Source organism: Muntiacus reevesi, chromosome 1 (assembly GCF_963930625.1).
Source record: "Muntiacus reevesi chromosome 1, mMunRee1.1, whole genome shotgun sequence".
In the NCBI taxonomy this organism is placed as follows: Eukaryota; Metazoa; Chordata; class Mammalia; order Artiodactyla; family Cervidae; genus Muntiacus; species Muntiacus reevesi.
Genome location: NC_089249.1, coordinates 109,311,082 through 109,333,638, shown reverse-complemented (window position 1 = coordinate 109,333,638; position 22,557 = coordinate 109,311,082). Strand labels below are relative to the sequence as shown.

At 38.8% G+C, this 22,557-nt stretch overlaps 1 protein-coding gene across 7 annotated transcripts in view; it reads left to right on the top strand.

The window, feature by feature from the left end:
• TLCD4 (TLC domain containing 4) overlaps nt 1-22,557 on the top strand; it is a 111,932-nt gene that overhangs the window by 77,490 nt on the left and 11,885 nt on the right. For 6 of the 7 annotated variants that reach the window (XM_065908299.1, XM_065908289.1, XM_065908277.1 and 3 more), the window contains exon 6: nt 13,480-13,553. In XM_065908299.1, the coding sequence (XP_065764371.1) occupies nt 13,480-13,553 (74 nt within the window). The remainder of the gene's footprint in view (nt 1-13,479; nt 13,554-22,557) is intronic. The other variant, XM_065908312.1, reaches the window with a different exon arrangement.

Here is a 22,557-nt window from a genome sequence, read left to right as displayed (position 1 = left end):
TGGGCTGCTGTCTATTGGGTCGCACAGAGTCAGACACGACTGAAGTGACTTAGCAGCAGCAGCAACTCTAGGTAAGATCACTGTTTCCCATGAGCCTGATTTGGCAAACTAGTCCAGTGTGTTGCCTCAAACCTTCAACTCTGTCTTGTAAGTAAATAATGAAAAACTTTAAATGATTTAAGTGAAGCAAACAGTAATTGAGTACATGGTAGAATTTGTTCCCAAATCTCATTTCTATATTGATGGTGCCTTAAAAGGGTTCTCTTAGATCATGGAAATGACCTAAGATTCTGAGTCAGTTCAAATAGCCTAGAGAAAGTACCTCCTAATTGCTATAGTAGAACATAGTCAGTTTTATACAAAGCCTAGTTGGGATGCCCATAAATGACCTCACACCAGTTATACAGCCCTAGTGGTGGGAAAATGTGTCCATCCCACTCCACACCCTTGACAGTGGCACAATATTTAGCATGATACTAGCTGTAATAGGTGCATAATAATTTTATTTATCTTCCTCCCTCACCTTCTGAATTCCTGACCCTAGCATTTCTTGGCTATTGGAAAATTAAATTGCTCGTGATAAGAAAATCTAGATTTTTGTAATCACTGGCTGAAAGACTTTTCTTTAAGCTCTGGAAGGGATCAGACAAATCTTACTTTGTTTTCTCTCACAGAGTCATGGCCAGTATGAATTCTAATACAGACAAAGCTCCTTAAAGGTAGATGCCAGAAGTGGAAACACCATATTGACCTATATAGCAAAGAGAGTTTACTCAGTTGTGAGTTTGCCATAATATATTACAGGAAAGTATCAAAATATATAGTTTATTTGATCTGAATTAAATCTGTCCTCTTAATAGCATCTATCTGACTTATATTTTAGAAAGTTTTGTTGATGGGGTAGGGATAAGGTAACAACGAATTGTACGTAACATGAACCTTATCTAATGGCTACCTCTGCCTGTGGAAGCCTCTGCCGTACGTGATGCTCACTCCCACGGGTGGATTGTATTAAACAGGTTAAGAGTCACTGATATACAGGATCAGAAAATATGGAAGCCAGGCTACTGAAGCATAGCTCACTGGCTCACTGTGGTTTTGAAATAAGGAGTTGGGGGGTAAGGAATAAGATTATGATAGCTACCTAATTAAATATCACAAGTCACAAGATTTAAATAAAGGAAGCTATTTTTTAAAATTCAAGGGACTTCCCTGGACCGCATCAGCCTTGTATTTTACTTTTCACAGAATTGTTGTAGGACCTTCAGCCAAAAAAATAGCTTGATGCAATTTACATGTTAGAAATTGCATGTTAGAAAAATAAAGCTGAAGGTGATATGTAAGGGGAGAAAAGTTTTGTGTGGAAGGATCTCTTTGAGGAGGTTATTGGAGCAATGTAGATGATAAATTGTGAAGAACTTAACTTTGGTGATTTTATTAATGAGGAAGTTCAGTTCAGTTCAGTCGCTCAGCTGTGTCATGGGGTCTTCTTTGCGACCCCATGGACTGCAGCACACCAGGCTTCCCTGTCCATTATCAACTCCTGGAGCTTGCTCAAGCTCATGTCCATCACTCAGTGATGCCATCCAACCATCTCATCCTCTGTCATCCCCTTCTCCTCCTGCCTTCAATCTTTCCCAGCATCAGTGTCTTTTCAAATGAGTCAGTCCTTCGCATCAGGTGGCTAAAGTATTGGAGTTTCAGCTTCAGCATCAGTCCTTCCAATGACTATTCAGGACTGATCTCCTTTAGGATGGACTGGTTGGATCTCCTTGCAGTCCAAGGGACTCTCAAGAGTCTTCTCCAACACCACAGTTCAAAAGCCTCAATTCTTCAGCACTCAGCTTTCTTTATAGTCCAGCTCTCACATCCATACATGACCACTGGAAATATCATAGCTTTGACTAGACAGAACTTTGTTGACCAAGTAATGTCTCTGCTTTTTAATATGCTGTCTAGGTTTGTCATAGCTTTTCTTTCAAAAAGCAAGTGTCTTTTAATTTCATGGCTGCAGTCACCACGTGCAATGATTTTGGAGCCCCCCAAAATAAAATCTCTCACTGTTTCCTTTCTTTCCCCATCTGTTTGCCATGAAAAGATGGGACCAGATGCCATGATCTTAGTTTTCTGAATGTTGAGTTTTAAGTCAACTTTTTCACTCTCCTCTTTCACTTTCATCAAGAGGCTGTTTAGTTTTCTGCTTTCTTCCATAAGGGTGGTATCATTTACATATCTGAGGTTATTGATATTTCTCCTGGCAATCTTGATTTCCAGCTTGTGCTTCATCCAGCCCAGCATTTCACGTGATGTACTCTGCATATAAGTTAATAAGCAGGAAGAAATATCCATAATACTAAATAAGCAGGAAGAAATAATGAGGAAGAAACTAATCCAAAAGCAACATTGTAGTCAGTAGATCATGGTGACTAATTTAGATTTCAGAGAAGGAAGGGAAACAAGAGGGCAAAGTGACCCAGGGCACTAGAGGAATGGAGACCCTAAAGGAAATGGGAGAACCAATTTGGGCAGGAATGTGCTTGTAAATTTCAGGTTTGTGGTGATACATGGTTATTCCAGGGGAAAAGGGCCCATATGCCATTAGAAATAAGAAGTGTTCTGTTGGTGCAGGGTGATCAGTCAGGGACCCAAAGAAAGTCAGTCCTCTAAAAGAGGCAGAGGAGAACTTCAGAAGTGCAGAAAGAGAACCACAAAAGAATACATTTGGTAAACAGTGGTTAAGGCAACACTGTAATTTAAAAAGCTATGATAAGAAATGTCGGTGCAGAGCTATTTGAAAAAGTTAATTTGGTCTCTCATTTTTATTTGAGAATTAGGAAATATTGACAAGCAAAAAGAAAAGGTAGGTAATGCTCAGTCTCGCAGTCCAGAGATAACTATTTATATTTACTTAATCACCATTTACATTTAGGAATATGTCCTGTGTATATGCATAATTAAAAAATACTCTTTTGTATATGAATGTATTTTACAAAAATAGGATCAAACCCCAAAATTTTAAATTTGTTTTACATATTGAAGCATTACATACAATCAAATAAGGTAATCTGTCAGAAAGCAAGGAACCTAATAGGGTTTTCTCAAAGACTAATAGGGTTTTCTCAAAAGGATGCTGGAACTGACACAATGGCTATCCCATTGGTTACAATTGTGACAATTTGATCATCAGTTAGAATACTGACTTAGGCCAGTGAAACCCATTGATTCACAAGTTTTTAATTATATTTTAAAAAAAAGAAGGAAGAAAGAAAGCTGGGTGGTCCTTGCGTGAGGTCTCCTGTGGGTGCTGTTAGGTAGCAGTTGAGACTGGATAATCTAAAGGCTTGACTGGATTGCAAGGGGCTCATTCAAGTAGCTGGTAGTTCTTGCTGGTTCCCAGCTGGGGCATCACCAGGCTCTTTGCCTGGAGCTCCTGTATGTGGCCCCTCCATGTGTCTTGAGCGTCTCACAGCCTGGCTATTGTGTTCCAAGAGGGAGCATTTTAAGAGCAAACATTCTAACAGACCCAGGAGGAAGCTGCATGGCTCCTTGTGACCTAGCTGCAGAAGACCAGAACTTCATTTCCTCTGTATTCTGGTGGTCAGATGAGTCCCTGAGGCAGCCCAGATTCAAGGGGAGGAAAGTGGGACCCAAGCACATGATCTGAGGAACACTGTGCACATACAGGAAGGGACAGAATGGATGGTGATCACTTAGGCGACTGTCAGTCACGTCTTAATTGGCCAGTGTTAGATACCACGTATTATCTTCTTGCTGTGGTGGGTAAGAGTTTAATTCTCCCACCTCTATCTCCTTTCCCTTCTTTCTTCCCATGTAGATAACATAATTTTGAGTTCCTCTCTCAGTTTCTCTGAAAACTTGAAACATTTTTATTTTGGGTTTGTAGCACCTCTTGATCCTTTGAGGTGAAGATGTTTATGCTTCTGTCCTTCTGTTCAGGTCTCCCACTCTGCTTCCCAGTTTCTGTCATTTGTATGTGTACTTTTGTATCACTAAGATTTAACAACATTTGCCTTTTATTCTATAATCATATTGCTTTTCAGTTGATCCTACACAGAGAAAATGAAGTGTTTCTTATGATTGTATTAAAATAGTTCACTGAACAACTAGGATTATTTTTCCTGTCTAATTTTTGCTTAGACTATTTGCCTTCTTTTTTTTTTTTCCTTGTAACTTATGCCTTTATCATACACTTGCGTTGTCCCGTCTCTTCAGTCAAATTCTCCAGATACCTGCCCCGGAGCTCTCCATTCTCCTGCCCTCTAGGTGTGCTTCTGAATGTCCTGGCTTCCTGCCATGACTCTTCTGGTTTGAGGCCACTGCTTCCCTTACCCCGTATCTGTCTTGGTTTATTCACTCTTGCTATAGTATATCCTCAGGTATTTTCCAAGAAAGAGGGTATAGGAGGTACACTCTCGAAATCTTCAGCAAGTTCTGAAGATGTTTTTATTTTCAGGCCATCTAGTTGCATCATTATCTCTGTGGATGGCATATAGATATACAATCATATTTAATCAGTTCTCTATCCTTATGTGTTTGTTCTAAGTTTCACTATTGTATATAACTTGCATAAACATTCTTATGTCTTCATATTTGTGCCTATACGTAGTTATTTCAAAGGTTACTTTTGTGGGGTTCCTGGGCAAATGGTATTTACATTTTTAAGGTTAGTGACATGTTCTACTAAACTTCTCTTTCAAAAGGTTACCCAGTGTCCTCCAAAGATGTATGTGCGTATGTGATTGAATTGGCTAACATGTAGGGAGTGTTATGTGTAAACGGTTCTTTTCATCAAGAGATTGGTTGGTTTTGTTGTTGCATCTGTTTGTTTTTGTCTTGTGAATGCTGGCAGTTCATAGGGCCAAGGAACTCTGAGAAAGATAGGCCAGAATTTTCTGTGCAGAGTGGAAATGATACCTATAAAGAAGATAGACAGGTACTTGGAAAATCATTCAATATTTGAAGGGTTATGATATGAAAAGAGGGGCTTCCCTAGTGGCTCAGATGGTAAAGAATCTGCCTGCATTGTAGGAGACCCATGTTCAATCCCTGGGTTGAGAAGATCCCCTGGAGAATGGAATGGCAACCCATTCCAGTATTCTTGCCTGGAGAATTCTGTGGACAGAGGAGCCTGGCGAGCTATAGTCAATGGGTTTGCAAACAAACCCAGTTTGAACACAACTGACTCACTCTTTCACTTTCATATGAAAAAGTGATTTTGGATAGCCAGAATCTGGAATAGGACAAGCAGGTGGATGTCAAAGAGGGAACAGAATAGTTCTGGAACTTTTGGAAAGCTGCTTTAGAAGATGCTACTCCTTTTAACACAGAGTTTTCCATGCTGGGGGGCAAACTGGAAGAACTTTTGTAGAAGGGATTTAAGACATCTGTGGGTAATTGAAATAGGCAGTCTTCAGAGGCCATCTCAATCTCGCCACATTTTGATGGTCATAAGCATAAACTTGTCATGAAGAAGTAAGTTTAGCTTGGATGCAGTTTAGTTGTGTAAAGTGAGGTATAAAGTTGATACAACCGACTGGGCAAATAAAACAGGTGAGTCTTCCCTTAGAAGTATTTATTTTCCTTTCCAGTGTGGATGTTTTTTCTGCAGCAATTAGAAAGTAACATTAACTACTTTTTGAGGAGTGATTATTAATATATAGTAAAATAGCAGTAGTGAACCTACATTTTAGTCCTAATTGTGATGATGATCTGTCTTTCCTATCATCTGTTCATTGTCATCACCTCAGGCATGGCCCTTAATCTTGTGTAGTCATCCAGGGATCAATGACTAGAGTTGAAGGCTTGTACCTAGGCAGGAAAGAATACATCCTTTCAGGACTTGTGTGGTAAGAAAAAGTACCTGGTTCTATTTCACTTTTAACTTAAAAAAAAAAAGTGTTTTTTTGCAGTGCTTTTCTGTTTTAGTATTTTTCCTGTTTGCCGTTAGTATGTACTGTGTCTTCTTCTCACATCAGTTCTGTCATAAGGATGGTATTCTGCTTGTTTTGCACATGGAAAAACTGAGGTTTTGGTCATCTTTGCCCAAGATCACCCAGGAGAGCTATGGTTCAAATCTTGGTTTTCAGACTGCAGGCCCATAATCATTCATTAACTATCCTTGCCTCCTTAAACTTAACTGCTTAATAATCATCATGAATTGCCCAAAGAGGATAATGTTTTACAGACTTTCTAAGCAGTCAGTTAGCCTGTAAGTCTTCATGGAAATTCTATCATGAGTATTGGGATAAAGAGGTCATGGCATCCAGAGACCTCTCATCTATCAGTTAACTGTATCTCTCATTCTGTTTTATAAAGTGATGAAGATCATGGTGGTGGCAGTGACAGCCATACTCTCCTAACAACAGCTCTGGTACAAAGTATTCCTCATATTTTAAAGAGATCTGGAAATGAGGTTAGGGGAGTTCATCAGTAGACAAGAGGTCATGGGATGATGAGGGACTCTGCTTGTGTGCTCATTGAAAACCTGCTTCTAGCTGTTTTCCTTCTGATTGGTAGCCATTACATAGGTCTCAAGTTCCCCTACCTCTTTTAGTTGCCTGCCCACTTTTCCTGTCTTGCCTTCCCTAACCTGAATGTATCAAGGTTTAGAGATCATCCATCTATTTGTTTTTCTCGTAGCAAGTTTATGATCACCTCTAATGCTACTCTACTGATCTCTTTAAATAAATTGAAATTGAGATATTTTTCTCTTTTCATTTTTGGGCAGAATACTAACGTTCTCATCAGGGTGCACCGACCCGCCCAGAAATAGGCCTGAAGGTTTCTTTTAGGATTTTTATTTTGGAGGTGATTCTTTACACTGGTTAGCAGGCGAGGCTCAACTCAGGAAACCTGGGCCAGGTGCTGCACTAAGCTTTGTGGATAGAACAGTAAGTGAGACACAGGGGGTGTAGGTATTTGCAGGGGGCTAAGTACAATAACCAGGGACTTCCCTGGTGGCTCAGAGGTTAAAGCGTCTGCCTGCAATGCGGGAGACCTGGGTTTGATCCCTAGGTCGGAAAGATCCCCTGGAGAAGGAAATGGCATCCCACTCCAGTATTCTTGCCTGGAGAATCCCATGGACAGGGGAGCCTGGTGGGCTACAGTCCACGGGGTCGCAAAGAGTCGGATGACACGACTGAGCGGCTTAACTTAAGTACAATAACAGACAGGAAGGGGTCAGAAGAAACTTTTCTAGTGGAATGTATCAGGTCCACCTAGATAATACTTGTGGGTTTTAATGAGGGCTTTTGTAAATCTTCCCTAATTGTGATTTCAGAGAAGTAGGGAGCTAGTTTCTTTAGGACTTCGATCTCTAGGTTAGCACAGTAGCTCTTTAACACTAGTGTATATGGGAATCACTTAGAGGACCTGTTAAAACTAGATTACTGGTGTTACCCCCAGGGCTACTGATTCAGTAGGTCTGGGGTGGGGTCCAAGAATAAATTATGCAAATTTAGCAAGTTCCCGGGAAATGCTAATGCTGCTAGTCTGGGGACCAAATTTTGAGAATCATTGGCTTACAACTATCTGATTCTCTTTAGAAAGGGGTAAGAGAAGTTAAGAGAAAGGTCAGGATGTTATGCCCATTATTTTTAAAGAAAATCTAGAGGAAATTTTCTCAAAATGTGAAAAATTTGTATTTTGGCCATATTTAGAAAAAAACAATGTACCAAATATACTATTTTTACTAGTAACTTTTAATACTTAAAGAATATCATAAAGTCAGGTTTAATCTGATATTAATTTGATATTTGATTAATAGGTATTTTTAATTCTGTTCTAATTCGAAAGGAGTTGGAAGAAGTAATCTTTTAAACTCTCAAAAAAGTCTTAGACATAGTATATTTCATGAACATATTTTTTTGTTTTTAAAGTTAACTAGAGAATAATTCATAGAATTCTCTTTTAAAGTTTAAGACTGAGGCTATTGCTACTATATCATTTCAGTATTTTACATGACTTTGAGGTGTCTTTTAAATATTTTTGAAGTTGCATAAAATGCAAATTAAACAAAAATAAATTTTAGAGTCGGATCTCATCTTTGGAAAAACTGTTTATTTGAAAGACACTAATGAAGCAAGGATTTTGACTGACCATAGGAATACATTAACTCACAGTACAGCAGTGTGTACTATCATATTCTCTAAACGTTGGATACAGTTTTCTAGAATAGCATAGACTTAAAAAAACTAATCAAAAGAAGAAGAAAATCATTAAGAATAATGATTGATAATGGATCGAATGAGGAGCTGCCTTTAACTGAGGGGGAAGGCAATGTTATGGATGAGAGAATTTATCTTTAAGAAAAAATAGGAAATGTTTATTATGTATCTGAATCTGTTATAGTGAAAGATTATACTAGTAAAAATATATCCAAGATTTTTACCTCTGGTTCAAGTAACAATCTTACTAAAATAACTTTTTTCCTTTCATTTTCTGTCCTCTGTGGCCCCACTCATATTGTTTGTAGTTTTATCCTGTTTGCAAGGCTTTTCTCCCTTAACCTACTCACTACAGAATTCAACTATGGAAGGAGAGAAAAGAAGAGCATTTCAACTTCAGAATTTTCTTTGAATGGTTTGTCATTGGATACAATTTCTTGTTCTTCTGACCTTTTCTTAATTTAACTGCTCTGACCACTTCTTTTGGAAAAACTCACCTAACCTTGAAACAAATCATTCAAACTAAAAATAAGCCCACAAACTATCCAGGAACCTGGGATATGAGTAACATTTTTTTCTCATTTTCTCTTTAAAGTGCTTTTTTTCCTGCTGGATGGCTTAGGAGAGACAAGATGCTTGTTGTTTATTCATTCCCACATCTCCTAGCTGGGAATGTGATTCCTATTACATATTAAAATGAAAACATTCACCTGCCATTTGTAATTCATTATAATAAAATTCATAATAAAGTAAAGTTAGGAGTGGCCTACCTTTGTCTATCCTGGTTTTACCATTTTACAATCAAAAATCCTACATCCCATGAAACCCCTCCCTGTGATGCAAAATAATCATGGCAACCATGATTTGCAGTTCTCAATAATGAGTCATCTGTTGTCACATCAGTCTGAATGATGCAACTTAAGTGTGTTGTCATCCTTGACTTTGCCCGTTGGATTAATGTTGTATTTTTATTGAAACAGTGTTAGCTTAATTTATTAGTACTGTACATATTGTGACCATTTTTTTAAGAGCAGATAATGACAATGACAGCAGTTATGATACCACGAGACTGCCACAAATATGACCAAGAAAGAAGGTTATAGTAGTTGTTACATATGGATATATATACATAGTATATATTATTGTGTGTAGTGATGTTATCACAGATGGTTAGAAAGACAATTAGGAAGTTGGATGACCAGAGCAGAACATACTGCACAATGTGCATTAAAGAATTTTGGGTTGAATTGTGTCCCCTGCCCCACCCTAACCTCAAATGTATATGTTGAAGTCCTAAGCCCCAGTACTTCAGAATATGACCTAATTTGGAAATAGGGTCATTATAGAGATAATTAGTTAAGTGAAAATCAGGTCATACTTGAGTAGTATTGGTCCTTAATCCAATATGATTGGTGTTCTCATGAAAAGGGGATTTGGTCACTGACATGCACACAAGGAAAACGTCATATGAAGATTAGAGCGCCACTGAAAACTTAAAAAAATAAAATGAATGAATGAAAAAAAAAAAAGATTAGAGCTGAGCTGCCAGCAGCTAAGGAACAGTTAGAATCTAGGAGAAAGGTCTAAAATAACTTCTTCCCTAAAACATTCAGAAGGAGCATGGCCCTGTTGATCCTTGGTCTTGGACTTCTAGCCTCTAGAACTGTTAGATAATACATTTTTGTTGTTTAAGGCATTCAGTTTGAGGTACTTTGTTGTAGCAGCTCTAGCCTCCAACACAGGCCTGGTGGAGAAGAGGGTGTAAAAGCACCTGAAGAGACCAAATCTCACAGATCTGGAACAATACAGACAGATACATCTCAATCTGGGCTTTTCTCATCTTGCAAGAAGACACCAATGCTCAAATGAAAATAGCAGGCATTGACTTAACTTGGATATTCCACATAAATGTACACATTTTATCCCCTTGATTGCTGTGTGAAACTGAGTAAAGCTGGATTTCCTGATTCAGAAGGTGCAGCTAAAATATTCTGTAGTTGAGAGAAGGGGGACATTTTGGTAACAGATGTGATGGCTTCTTACATAGAACTGATTCTGTCAGATCTTACCAACGATCATTCTTTCTGCAGTGTGTCAAGTGATTTATGAATCGCAGCAACAAAAAGATGTCCCCCTCCATCTTTGGTATTTTAATTTGAAAAACAGAGTTTCAAACTGAACTTTTGATTTCTGTGACAATTATAAAGAAACCACATAAAACATAAAAATTGTTGATTTACTATACAAAAACAAGTTAGATTTTGCTCATCTATCTACATTTTATAGCAGACAGTAGTATTGTCAACTTTGGCAAATTTCGTTCAGTCTATAAACTTCTTACCAAGGAAAGTGAAAAGATATTACCTGCTAGATGTCTTCTACATCTTGTATACAACCCTGTTAAAAAAGGAACGTGATTTGCTTACCTGTGACATTGAAGCTTTCATAATGAAAGTTCTTGCTCACCTTCCATTTACTCAAAACCTGAAGAAACACTTAATGAGATATTTGACTTTATGGAGATGGAAGGAGATAACCTTTGTGGACAAAAGCCTACAAGTAGCTATGACTGCTGCCAGCAAATGTTGGCCTGCTCTGCAAGCATATGTTCAGAGTGTGAGGCAAGAGGAATGTCCTTTAGTTTGGAAATAGATTGAGGATGAGAGTGCAGAAAAATGTTGCAGTGAAACAGATATTTATGTACTGGTTCTGCAAAACTGAGGATAGTTGAAGAGGCCATAAGGAGCTAGAAAATGGTGAACTATCAGTGCCTGCATCGCTTGATGTTATGTGCAGATTGTGAAATTGCATACAATGAAATGAGAAAACTCATACAGTGAAATACTGGCTCAGGTATTTGGAAATAAGACTGCCTCAGAACTCAAGAATGTTACCAGAGAAGAGTAGCTACATTAAATAGAACTTTTTTTATACTAAAACTATAACTTACTGGAAGTCATTCAGTATGCTCTAGAGTATCTTAAAATGACATGTATTTTAGAAATAGATGGCATATATGATGAATTTATACATACAAATGATCATGCAAACTGCTGGTTTACCAGAAGAAGCCTGTAGCTACAAAGTGAATGGATAGTGTTAGAGAGCTGGAAATTTAATTCTTATAACTCTAAAAGCCTGCTATGCAAAAACCACTACAATATTGTAAAGTAATTAGCCTCCAACTAATAAAAATAAATGAAAAAAAAAAGCCTGCTATTGCTAATAAGTAAAATTTTATGTATTTTATGCTTAAACAACTTTATTGAGAAAATATTTAGCTTGAGATCATCATTTTTGACTGATACCAGTAATGTGGACCTCTAAGAACACAGTTACGAGTCAAAGTAAATTTTATATTTAACTGTAGTTATTTTAATCCTGCAAAAAATAAGGATATCCTAAAGGCTGCAGACATTTCAGAAAGGTACTGTTGGAAAAGGAAATAAGGAGTGAAAATGTCCTACTATGTCATGGATAAAAAGATATCATAATTTTTTTTTATTAAATATGGGTAATAACTGTTTAGTCCTATTGTATTTGCATTCTTCTTTTAAAAAGTCTTACATTTATGCTTCTGAAAACATAATATAACCTACCAAATTTCAACATCAAAGAGAAATAAAAGATCAGAAAATATAAAATATTATATTTTTCCACAATTTGATTTGTTTGATTAGTCCCACTATTAATTACTAGTTACTGATATTAACTAGTTCTATTATTTAAATAAAAGCATTTACTGTAACAGAAAAGCAAATAGTATAGAATAATATAGAATTTCGAATTCACACATATTTCTGTGTTAAAGTAACAACACATGTGCATAGTTATTTCCCAAGTACTGTCATGTGTTTTTGAACTGTCCAGTTGCCTCTAAAATGTTGATCATCTTCCCCTTCTTCCCCATCACCCCCCACATGCACAGAGCTCATCTTGGCTATTGTCTTCATCTCTCTGCTGTCCTCTCTTCTTCCTCATAACCCATTTCAGTTTTGCTAAGGACAGCGAGTTTGAGATGATGAAAAGTTTTAGTTTTAGTTTTAGATTTATCTTGGAAAAACTAATTCTTGCAATCCAGCTCTCAGTTTTTAACCCCTAAAATAACTTGCATAGAGAAGAACTGAGACTCTTCAAATAAAAAGTCCATTTGTTATCATTTTCTAAAATATTGCTTTATATTGTTCCCATTTGTAAGGCAGTGTGCTATAAACAGTGGGAAAAATGTTTCTGAAGTTGTGTATCTAATGTTTTGAGGGTGTGCATGCTAAATCACTTCAGTCGTATCTGACTCTTTTGCAAGCCTATGGACTCCAGCCTGCCAGGTTCCTCTGTCCATGGGATTCTCCAGGCAAGAATAATGGAGTGGGTTGCCATGCCCTCCTCCAGGGAATCTTCCCAACTTTGGAATAAACCCATGTCTCTTATGTCTCCTGCGTTGACAGGCAGGTTCTTTACCACTAGCGCCATCTGGGAATGTTTTGAGGGCAGATGGGACTATTTCTTTTGGTGTATAATCATAATTCTGATTTAATTGGAAGTGCTAGAATGATTCCATTTACCTAGTAACGTTTTTAAAATTACATAACATTTTTGCAATGTATACTTTTGGTTTTAGTTCTAGTGCTTATTAACACTATTGTACTTTTCTTGCTATTAAGTTAGTGGAATGCACTAAGCATTATATTTCTAAATTCAGAAAGGTCCCCAAAGTATGTGTTTTAGCTATAGGATCTTCTGATTGACAAATATATTTTTCAGATCAAATATGATAGATAAGGTTTAGCTTGTGTTGTTATATTTGGCAAGTGTGTGTCTGCTTATAGGCTTATATTGTTATTTAGGAAGTGAAGCACACTCTGGAGATTTTTAAGGTGTGTCTAATGGATATAAAACTACATTCCTATTAGGTATTTAATTGCCATAAAATTACTCAACTTTTGAAATTCACACTACCATGATCACTATTTCTATGGTAATTTGAGAATGCTGTTACTCATTGCTATTTGCAGAATTCATTAGTTCAGCATGAGACTGCTGCTTGAAATCTGTCTTTCTGAGTGAATATTATGTACGTAAATGAACATAAGTATGCAATATGTTGTCTTTAAAAACTACTGTAGAATTCTAATGACATTTCTAAGTTTTCATAAAGAAGATCATTTTAGCAGACTTGGTTTGTGTTTATATTGATCATTGTTTTATGCCAAGAAGCTGTTGAATGTCTCTTCAGTGATTGGAGATTTTGATAAGAATGTTAACCCTGACATGATGTTTTATATTTATCACCCAGAAGGATGGTGTGCTGGTGTACATTGGGAATTTCCGCCTGCTTGCAGAACTTTCCAGCCCTTTTGTGAATCAGCGGTAGGTTACTGATATCATTAATTATTTTATACTTGGGTTGTTTAGTTTGGGGAAATATTTTTCTCAAGATCCTAGCTATAAAAATGAGACTATGTGATATGAACTATCACCATTGTACAAATGAGGAAATTGATTGAGCCTTGGAAAGGTAAAGGAAACTTAGCCAAGATTGGTGGTGACCCTGGCTTTTGAACACAGCTCCCTTTGTGGTATGACAATACTTTGTTGTACTGGATTTATCTTGGGTTCAGTTAATATCCCTGACACCAACTTTCTCCTGTTCCCAAATTTTGATACCAACATTATGTTGTCCCTCTTTTAAAAGAATCTTTTAATTTTAGATTTACAGAAAAGGCACACAAATTACACAAAAACTCCCACATACCCTTCACCTAGTTTCCTCTTTTGTTAATATCTTACATTATCACAGAACATTTGTCAAAACTAAGCCAGCATTGACTCATTATTACTAAGTAAACTCCAGACTGTGTTGGATTCCCCAAATTTTTCTATTAATGTCTTCTTTTTGTTCTATGATTCAATCCAGGCTGCCACGTTGCATTTAGTTGTCAGTCTTCCTCCCCGATCCACCCTGGTCTGTAACAGATTCTTAGTCTTTAGCCTTTCCTTGTTTTTCATGACCTTAACATTGTAAAAGGATACTCTCCAGTTATTTTGTAGAATCCTGCAGTCTAGATTTACCTCTTTTTCTCGTGACTAGGCAAAGGTTATAGGTTTTTGGACCGAATCCTATAGAGGTGAAGTGCCCTTCTTGTCACTTAAAAGCTGGCTTAAAACTCAACATTTGGAAAAGCTGGCTTAAAACTCAGCATTTAAAAAATTAAGATCATGGCATCCGGTCCTATCACTTCATAGCAAATAGATGGGGAAACAATGGAAACAGTGACAGGCTTTATTTTTTGGAACTCCAAAATCACTGCAGATGGTGACTGCAGCCATGAAATTAAAAGATGCTTACTTCTTGGAAGGAAAGTTATGGCAAACCTTGACAGCATATTAAAAAGCAGAGACATTACTTTGCCAACCAGGGTCCATCTAGTCAAAGTTATGGTTTTTCCAGTAGTCACATGTGGATGTGAGAGACTATAAAGAAAGCTGTGTACTGAAGAATTGAGGCTTTTGAACTGTGGTGTTGGAGAAGACTCTTGAGAGTCCCTTGGACTGCAAGGAGATCCAGCCAGTCCATCCTAAGGGAAATCAGTCCTGAATAGTCATTGGAAGGACTGATGCTGAAGCTGAAACTCCAATACTTTAGCCACCTGATGTGAAGAACTGACTCATTGGAAAAGACCCTGATGCTGGGAAAGATTGAGGGCAGAAGGAGAAGGGGACGACAGAGGATGAGATGGTTGGATGGCATCACTGACTCGATGGACACGAGTTTGAGCAAGCTCCGAGAGTTGGTGGTGGACAGGGAAGCCTGGCGTGCTGTAGTCCATGGGGTCGCAAAGAGTCAGACATGACTGAGCAACTGAACTGAACTGCCCTTGTCACATATCAGGAGCTATATGATATCCATGTGACATCACGGGGGGTGTGAACTTCCACCATGTGGTTGAGGTGGTGTTTGACAAGTTTCTCTGCTGTGAAGTTTTTCCTTTTCCTTATTCTCTTCTTTGAAAGCAAGGCATGAAGTATGTAACCCATTCTGGGGAGAAATTAAGCTCCACCTCCTGGAGGGAGGTAGTTGCTCATTTTGACAATGGCTTTATTATTATAATTTATTACCATTATCTTGTCATTTAACAGGGTCTGCTGTAATTTTTTGTGTGTAATGTTTAGCTGCTCCTTTCATTCCGTACCCATGGTCCTAGTTTAGGGCCTTTAGGATCTCGTAGGTGACTGATAGCTTTCTAACTGACTTCCTGATTCTCCACCCACTCTTCAATCCTTTCCTCATAGTGCCTCCAAGTCATCTTTCTTTTGTCCCACTTTCAGCGCCTTACTTTCTTACTAAATGCTGTGCCTTCTTTAGAGTCCTCTCTGAACTTTTGAAGCTCTCTGTGATGTGCTCCATGTCTCCAGCCTAATTTCTTACCACTCATTAGAGTTAGTTTTATACCTTTAAACTATCTCATGCACCTGTGGATTTTTCTCACTTTTCCTCCTTTATTCGTATCCTCCATTTTCCCTCCATCTTTGAAAAATTTGCCTGTCTTTCAAGTTTTAGGTCAAAGTCCCAAACCCAGGGAAAGCTCCCACAATTACATGTAGCTTTTTATATCTTAGTACAGAGATAGCTCTGAGAATTGGGAGTCTAATCAGACTCATGTGCATTAGGGAGCTTACCCTGTATCAAAACCTTACTAATAATCCAAAGGATACAAGTAATCATGAAACACTGGCAAAGCATGGTGATGTTCAGGACCATCAGCAAGGCTCCCTAAGTTTTTTTTGCATTGGGCACGTTCTGGAATGAGGTTACTTATGAGGTCTCTAAGTGATATGTATAGTTCATATTGCTGACATAAAGTAGCTGTCTTGGTTATGAAATATCTCCATTTAATGTTCACATAGTTACATAGATTATTTAACGTTCCCCAGGGAGGTCAGACCCCATACATCTGTACACTCTAGGTTCATTTATTATAAGCAACCCTAGCCTACATGTATCCTAAAAGCATTCCAAGGTTGAAGACTCTTCTGCTGCAAATACCGTCGTTATGCTTACCAAGCAATTAGCCTCATCACTTGTTTTTCTTGCCGAAGGTGGGAACCATGGTCCTTCGAACCCAAACAGGAGAAATTAGGTTACATATCTGCTGCTTAAACTTTTCTTTCCCAGGTACTTACATACTATCTTATTTTGTTTCCCAGTGTTTTGCATGTTTTAATTTTTATTTCTTCAAGAAGACACCAAGTTCTTTAGCCTTGGCCATTTGAAATTTTAAAAATAAGAGTTTTTCTGCAATTTTTAAAGACCCTGATAATGTGAAAGTGTAGAGAGCAAAGAACATGTTCTTTGAAGGCAGGAGACCTGGATTCAAATCCAAGCTGCCCCGCTTCCCACTGTATGTGAGTAGAAAGTTATCTCATCTTTCTGGGCCTCTGTTTTTTTTTTTTTTTTTTTTTTTTAACCAGGGATAATGATCCCTATAGGCCTCACTCAGCAGTGGCCCCAGGACTGGAAAAGGTTAGTTTTCATTCCAATCCCAAAGAATGCTCAAACTACTGCACAATTGCACTCATCTCACACGCTAGTAAAGTAATGCTCAAAATTCTCCAAGCCAGGCTTCAGCAATATGTGAACCGAGAACTTCCAGATGTTCAAGCTGGTTTTAGAAAAGGCAGAGGAACCAGAGATCCAATTGTCAATATCCACTGGATCATCGAAAAAGCAAGAGAGTTCCAGAAAAACATCTATTTCTGCTTTATTGACTATGCCAAAGCCTTCAACTGTGTGGATCACAATAAACTGTGGAAAATTCTGAAAGGGATGGGAATACCAGACCACCTGACCTGCCTCTTGAGAAACCTATATGCAGGTCAGGAAGCAACAGTTAGAACTGGACATGGAACAACAGACTGGTTCCACATAGGAAAAGGAGTACGTCAAGGCTGATTATTGTCACCCTGCTTATTTAACTTATATGCAGAGTACATCATGAGAAACGCTGGGCTGGAAGAAGCACAAGCTGGAATCAAGATTGCCAGGAGAAATATCAATAACCTCAGATATGCAGATGACAACCACCCTTATGGCAGAAAGTGAAGAGGAACTAAAAAGCCTCGTGATGAAAGTGAAAGAGGAGAGTGAAAAAGTTGGCTTAAAGCTCAACATTCAGAAAACATGGCATCTGGCCCATCACTTCATGGGAAATAGGTGGGTAAACAGTGGAAACAGTGTCAGACTATTTTTTTGGGCTGCAAAATCACTGCAGATGGTGACTGCAGCCAAGAAATTAAAAGACACTTACTCCTTGGAAGGAAAGTTATGACCAACCTAGATAGCATATTAAAAAGTAGAGACATTGCTTTGCCAACAAAGTCCGTCTAGTCAAGGCTATGGTTTTTCCAGTGGTCATGTATGGATGTGAGAGTTGGACTGTGAAGAAAGCTGAGCAGCGAAGAATTGATGCTTTTGAACTGTGGTGTTGGAGAAGACTCTTGAGAGTCCCTTGGACTGCAAGGAGATCCAACCAGTCCATCCTAAAGGAGATCAGTCCTGGATGTTCATTGGAAGGACTGATGCTGAGGCTGAAACTCCAATACTTTGGCCACCTCATGCAAAGAGTTGACTCATTGGAAAAGACCCTGATGCTGGGAGGGATTGGGGGCAGGAGGAGAAGAGGATGACAGAGGATAAGATGGCTGGATGGCATCACTGACTCGATGGGCATGAGTTTGAGTAAACTCCGGGAGTTGGTGATGGACAGGGAGGCCTGGCATGCTGCGATTCATGGGGTTGCAAAGAATCGGACACGACTGAGCAACTGAACTGAACTGACTGATAGGCCTCACAGTTTATTGTGAAGATTCCACGTCGTTATATGTTTGGTTGTACATTTACTTACATGTGTAAAGTACCTGACCTAGTGCTTTTCATTCACTACATATGCAACAAGTGCTGAACATAGTGTATATTCAATATGCTGAAATCTAGTCAACACTGGAAGTGCATAGTTTGTGTTTGCCTTCTCTACTTGGTTGTATCTTTTTTGTTCTTTAATGCATTAAAACTAGGCTTCCTCTTCTGTCATTTTGCTAGAATGATTTCATTAACAGTACCAATGACTTGCATGTGTAAAATTCAGTGAACACTCTTTGGTGCCTATCTCATTGCATCTCCCTGTGGACTTGATACTGTTGGCCATCTGCTTCTAATGCCACAGGTCCCCTTCTCGTTCAGGACACTGCACTGGTTCTCGTAGTGCTCTGACCATCCTGTCTCGGTCTTTTAAGTAATAGATAGTTCCTTAAATGCTGGTGTTCCCCAGGGCTCTCCTCTGGACCCTCTGACCTTCTCTGTGCTTTCCCCTGAGTGAATTGTGCTTTCAAGATTTCAGCTATTACCCATTTTCTCAATGTGGTGTAATGAGCTATGCCAGAGTTTTAGAATCATAGCAACTCAAGTTGCAATTTAACCTTACTTGCTCTGACCTTGGCTAAGTTATGTAACGTTCCTGTACTACAGTGGCTTTATCTGTACAAAAGCATATTTAACATTACTTACTTCTTTGCATTGTGGTCAAGTGTTTTCTTCTCCCAGGTGGCACGTCAGAATCCACGTGTCTGAAATAGAACGCAGCACGTTTCCCTCTGTGTTCTCGTATACCCTCCTGTTCAGCTTGTGACCTGGCCTTTTTCTCCGTTATCTCTGCTCAGCACGTGGGACTCATCTTTGACTGTTTCCCCCTCACCTGTATTTGATACATCCCAGGTTCTGCCACACCGCCTCCTAAACAGCTCTTGCCTCGGCCGCCCCTTCCCCATCTCTGCTGTCTGTGCCCTAGCTCATCATCTCTTGCCTGGGCTCCTGAACTAGCTGTCATACCTGTACTCTCCAGTAGTGTAGCCACAAGCCACACGTGTGACTATTTATATTTAATTAAAATGAAATGAAATTGAAAATTCAGCTCTTCAGCATGACTTGTCACATTTCCAGTGCTTCATAGCCCTGTGTGTCTACAGAACTGGGTAGAACATCTGTGGACTATTTCATTACTGCAGAAAGCTCTTTTGAACAGTGCTATTTTTTTTTTTTTATTGTCACAATGAATCTTTATTGAATCTTTTTTTTTCTCTATTGCCATATGTTATTTTTTTTCCACTTATTTTTATTAGTTGGAGGCTAATTACTTTACAATATTGCAGTGGTTTTTGCCATACCTTGACATGAATCAGCCATGGATTTACATATTTTCCCCATCCCAATCCCTCCTCCCACCTCCCTCCCTACCCCACCCCTCTGGGTCTTCCCAGTGCACCAGCCCCGAGCACTTGTCTCATGCATCCAACCTGGGCTGGTGATCTGTTTCACCCTTGATAATATACGTGTTTCGATGCTGTTCTCTCGAAACATCCCACCCTCGCCTTCTCCCACAGAGTCCAAAAGTCTGTTCTGTACATCTGTGTCTCTTTTTCTGTTTTGCATATAGGGTTATCGTTACCATCTTTCTAAATTCCATATATATGCGTTAGTATACTGTATTGGTCTTTATCTTTCTGGCTTACTTCACTCTGTATAATGGGCTCCAGTTTCATCCATCTCATTAGAACTGATTCAAGTGAATTCTTTTTAATGGCTGAGTAATATTCCGTGGTGTATATGTACCATAGCTTCCTTATCCATTCGTCTGCTGATGGGCATCTAGGTTGCTTCCATGTCCTGGCTGTTATAAACAGTGCTGCGATGAACACTGGGGTACACGTGTCTCTTTCAGATCTGGTTTCCTTGGTGTGTATGCCCAGGAATGGGGTTATTTTAGACTGGAGTCGGCAAACTAAGACTTGAAGGCCAAACCTGCTGCCTGTTTCTGCAGATAAAGCTTCACTGGGGCCCAGCCCTGTCTGTTTGTTTACTGTGGCTGCTTTCACATGACCGTGGCCAAGTTGGTTAGTTGTGACAGATACGGTATGGCTTCCAGAGCCCCTTGCTTTCTGTTCACTCCCTGGCTTTTTCGGGAAGAAGTTGATGATTTCTGCTCTAGCCAGTCTGCCTGTCTCTGCTGTATTGTTACCTTCCACAGTGATCTCCACACAAAAATGAGCACACACCTCCCTGGTTAGATCCTCTGCGTGATTTCTGCTGCTTACAGGATAAACTACGGGCTCTGTAATGTGACATAGAAAGCTCTGTAAGTAGAGCTGTTTTCTCTCTTTGTGCCATATTCCCCCCAAACCCTCCTCTCGCCCCACTGTCCCTGGGCTGGAAAGGTCTCCTGGATCCTTGCTCATTCTTCACAAGTCAGCCCAAGAGTTGTTGTACTGAGCACAACAAGAAACCCCATGTCTTCCAGGCTGGGTTCTGTGTCCCTCACCTGTGTCGCACAATAGCAACGCACAGTTATAGCATTATGATTAATAAGTTATTGTAAAGTAAGCTTTTCTTTTTTTCCTGTTCTTTACTTATCTCTGTGTTTTGTTAGGTCAACAGCCAAACTTTGCTGAATTTTGCATTGTCCAGTGTCCACGTGTTGTCTGGTACTTAGTAGCCATTTAATTGCTTATTCAATTAATGGTTCCCAAGAGGTGACTAGTTTAGCTTTAGCAGTGTCTGTATCTTGAAGGGGATTCAGATTTGAGATTTTAAAGCAGGAGGAACTTATCTTTTGACACTTACAGGAACTTTAATATGTTTTTGTTTGAAACTCTTTTTGAGAAATCATAATATTAGAGATAATTTAACTTATTCTGTAATTTTATAGTAAAAAGCTATGCTCTACCTTTATTTAAAATCTTTGAGTCTTGAAGAAATTAAGAATTGAGAAATGGGATTGGAATATGAGCAAGAAATGGTATAATGGAGCAACAAGGAGGTTATAATGAAATTTTCCATAGTTTCTTTTCTTTGGTTTGTGATATTTTTGTTCTCTTCATTCCTCCTGAACTCACAATATCTCCTGGACCCTGTAGGTTTCCCAAAGCTCGCACTTGTGACTCTCAGCTCCTAAAATTCACCAAACCAGTACCCTGTTGGTGGATAGATTCTTGGTTCTCGTCCTCTTTTTTCCTGTCTTTCTCTCTGAAAGTAGCTCTGGCTCATCTTCCCAAATGTGAATTACACCCGCTGATGCCTTGTGTTTACACTGAGTGTGTTTAATATCACACAGTGCACAGTTCATTCCTAGGACACTTGATTGAAAAGTCCACATGCATTTAGAAGAACAGAGGGAGGAGGAAGTGCTAAATGACCAAAGATAGATTTTTCTATATGGGGTTGGGGAGGGTTGCAAACGCATACAATCTACCATCTTTTCTCCTATACTCATCTGAGTAATAACTGTGGATGGTGGGGAAAGAGAGTGTGTTCCCACTCTCCTTCCTTCCCACAGGCATGTTTTCTTGCTTGCTCCTGTTCCTCTCCCTCTTAGCATCAGTACATATATTCAAAAACTGTTAACCTGTATTTGTTGGAATGAAGGAGTGTTCTAATTAGGTAAAAAGAGGTACATTCCAAAAACATAGGGGTTCTTCTGACATGAGGAAGAGAAAAACAATTATGTAAATATTATTTTATCCTAAAAATTAGTACATGAGTTCTTTCCTTTGAAAGAGACTGGCTTAAAGGTCAGGCACCAGTCACATGGAGAAACTGGCCGAAGATAAATGTGATGATTGTACAGTAAAGCCAAGGCTCAAGTTCTTAAAGTTCAGATTTGTAGATAATCACCTTTCCAGACAACCAAAAATTTGGAAAATGTGTAAAGTGCTGGAGAACAGGAAACAGTCTAAGCTAAATACAATCTAGGAGTTATGAGATCGAAGAGAAAAGGCTAGAAATATAGAGTTACAGGAGACCAGTTGGGTTATTGCATTCATCTAGGTGTCTAAGAGACACCAATGACCAAAAATTATAATGGCAACAGGTGTAATGGGATAAGTTGGGAAAGGATTAGGAAGAATCTTAGGAGAGAAGATGAATAGAGCTTGGTTCCAGACTAGGAACAGTCTAGGGTGACTCCAGGTTTCTGACTTGGCTAAGTCGATGATGATCCCATTGATTAACATTGGGAGATTTCTGTAGTGGTGGTCATGGAAGAAAGGGAGATTAGGCAAAGAGTAGGGTATTGGTTTTAGGCGTGTTGGATTTGAGGCATATTTGAGAATGTGTAATTCGTCAGGTAAGGATGCTCAGCAATAACTTAGAAATATGGAACTACAAGTAGAATATAAGAGAGAACTTGAAACCAGAGATTTGTGTCAGGGTGTTTGAGCCTTTGAGGAGGAAAATGTTTTCCTCTACTAGTTTTGGTTCTTTGGTGGATCTAATAATCAAATTAACATAAGGCAGATTAACAGGAGAAAAAACAGATTTAATTAC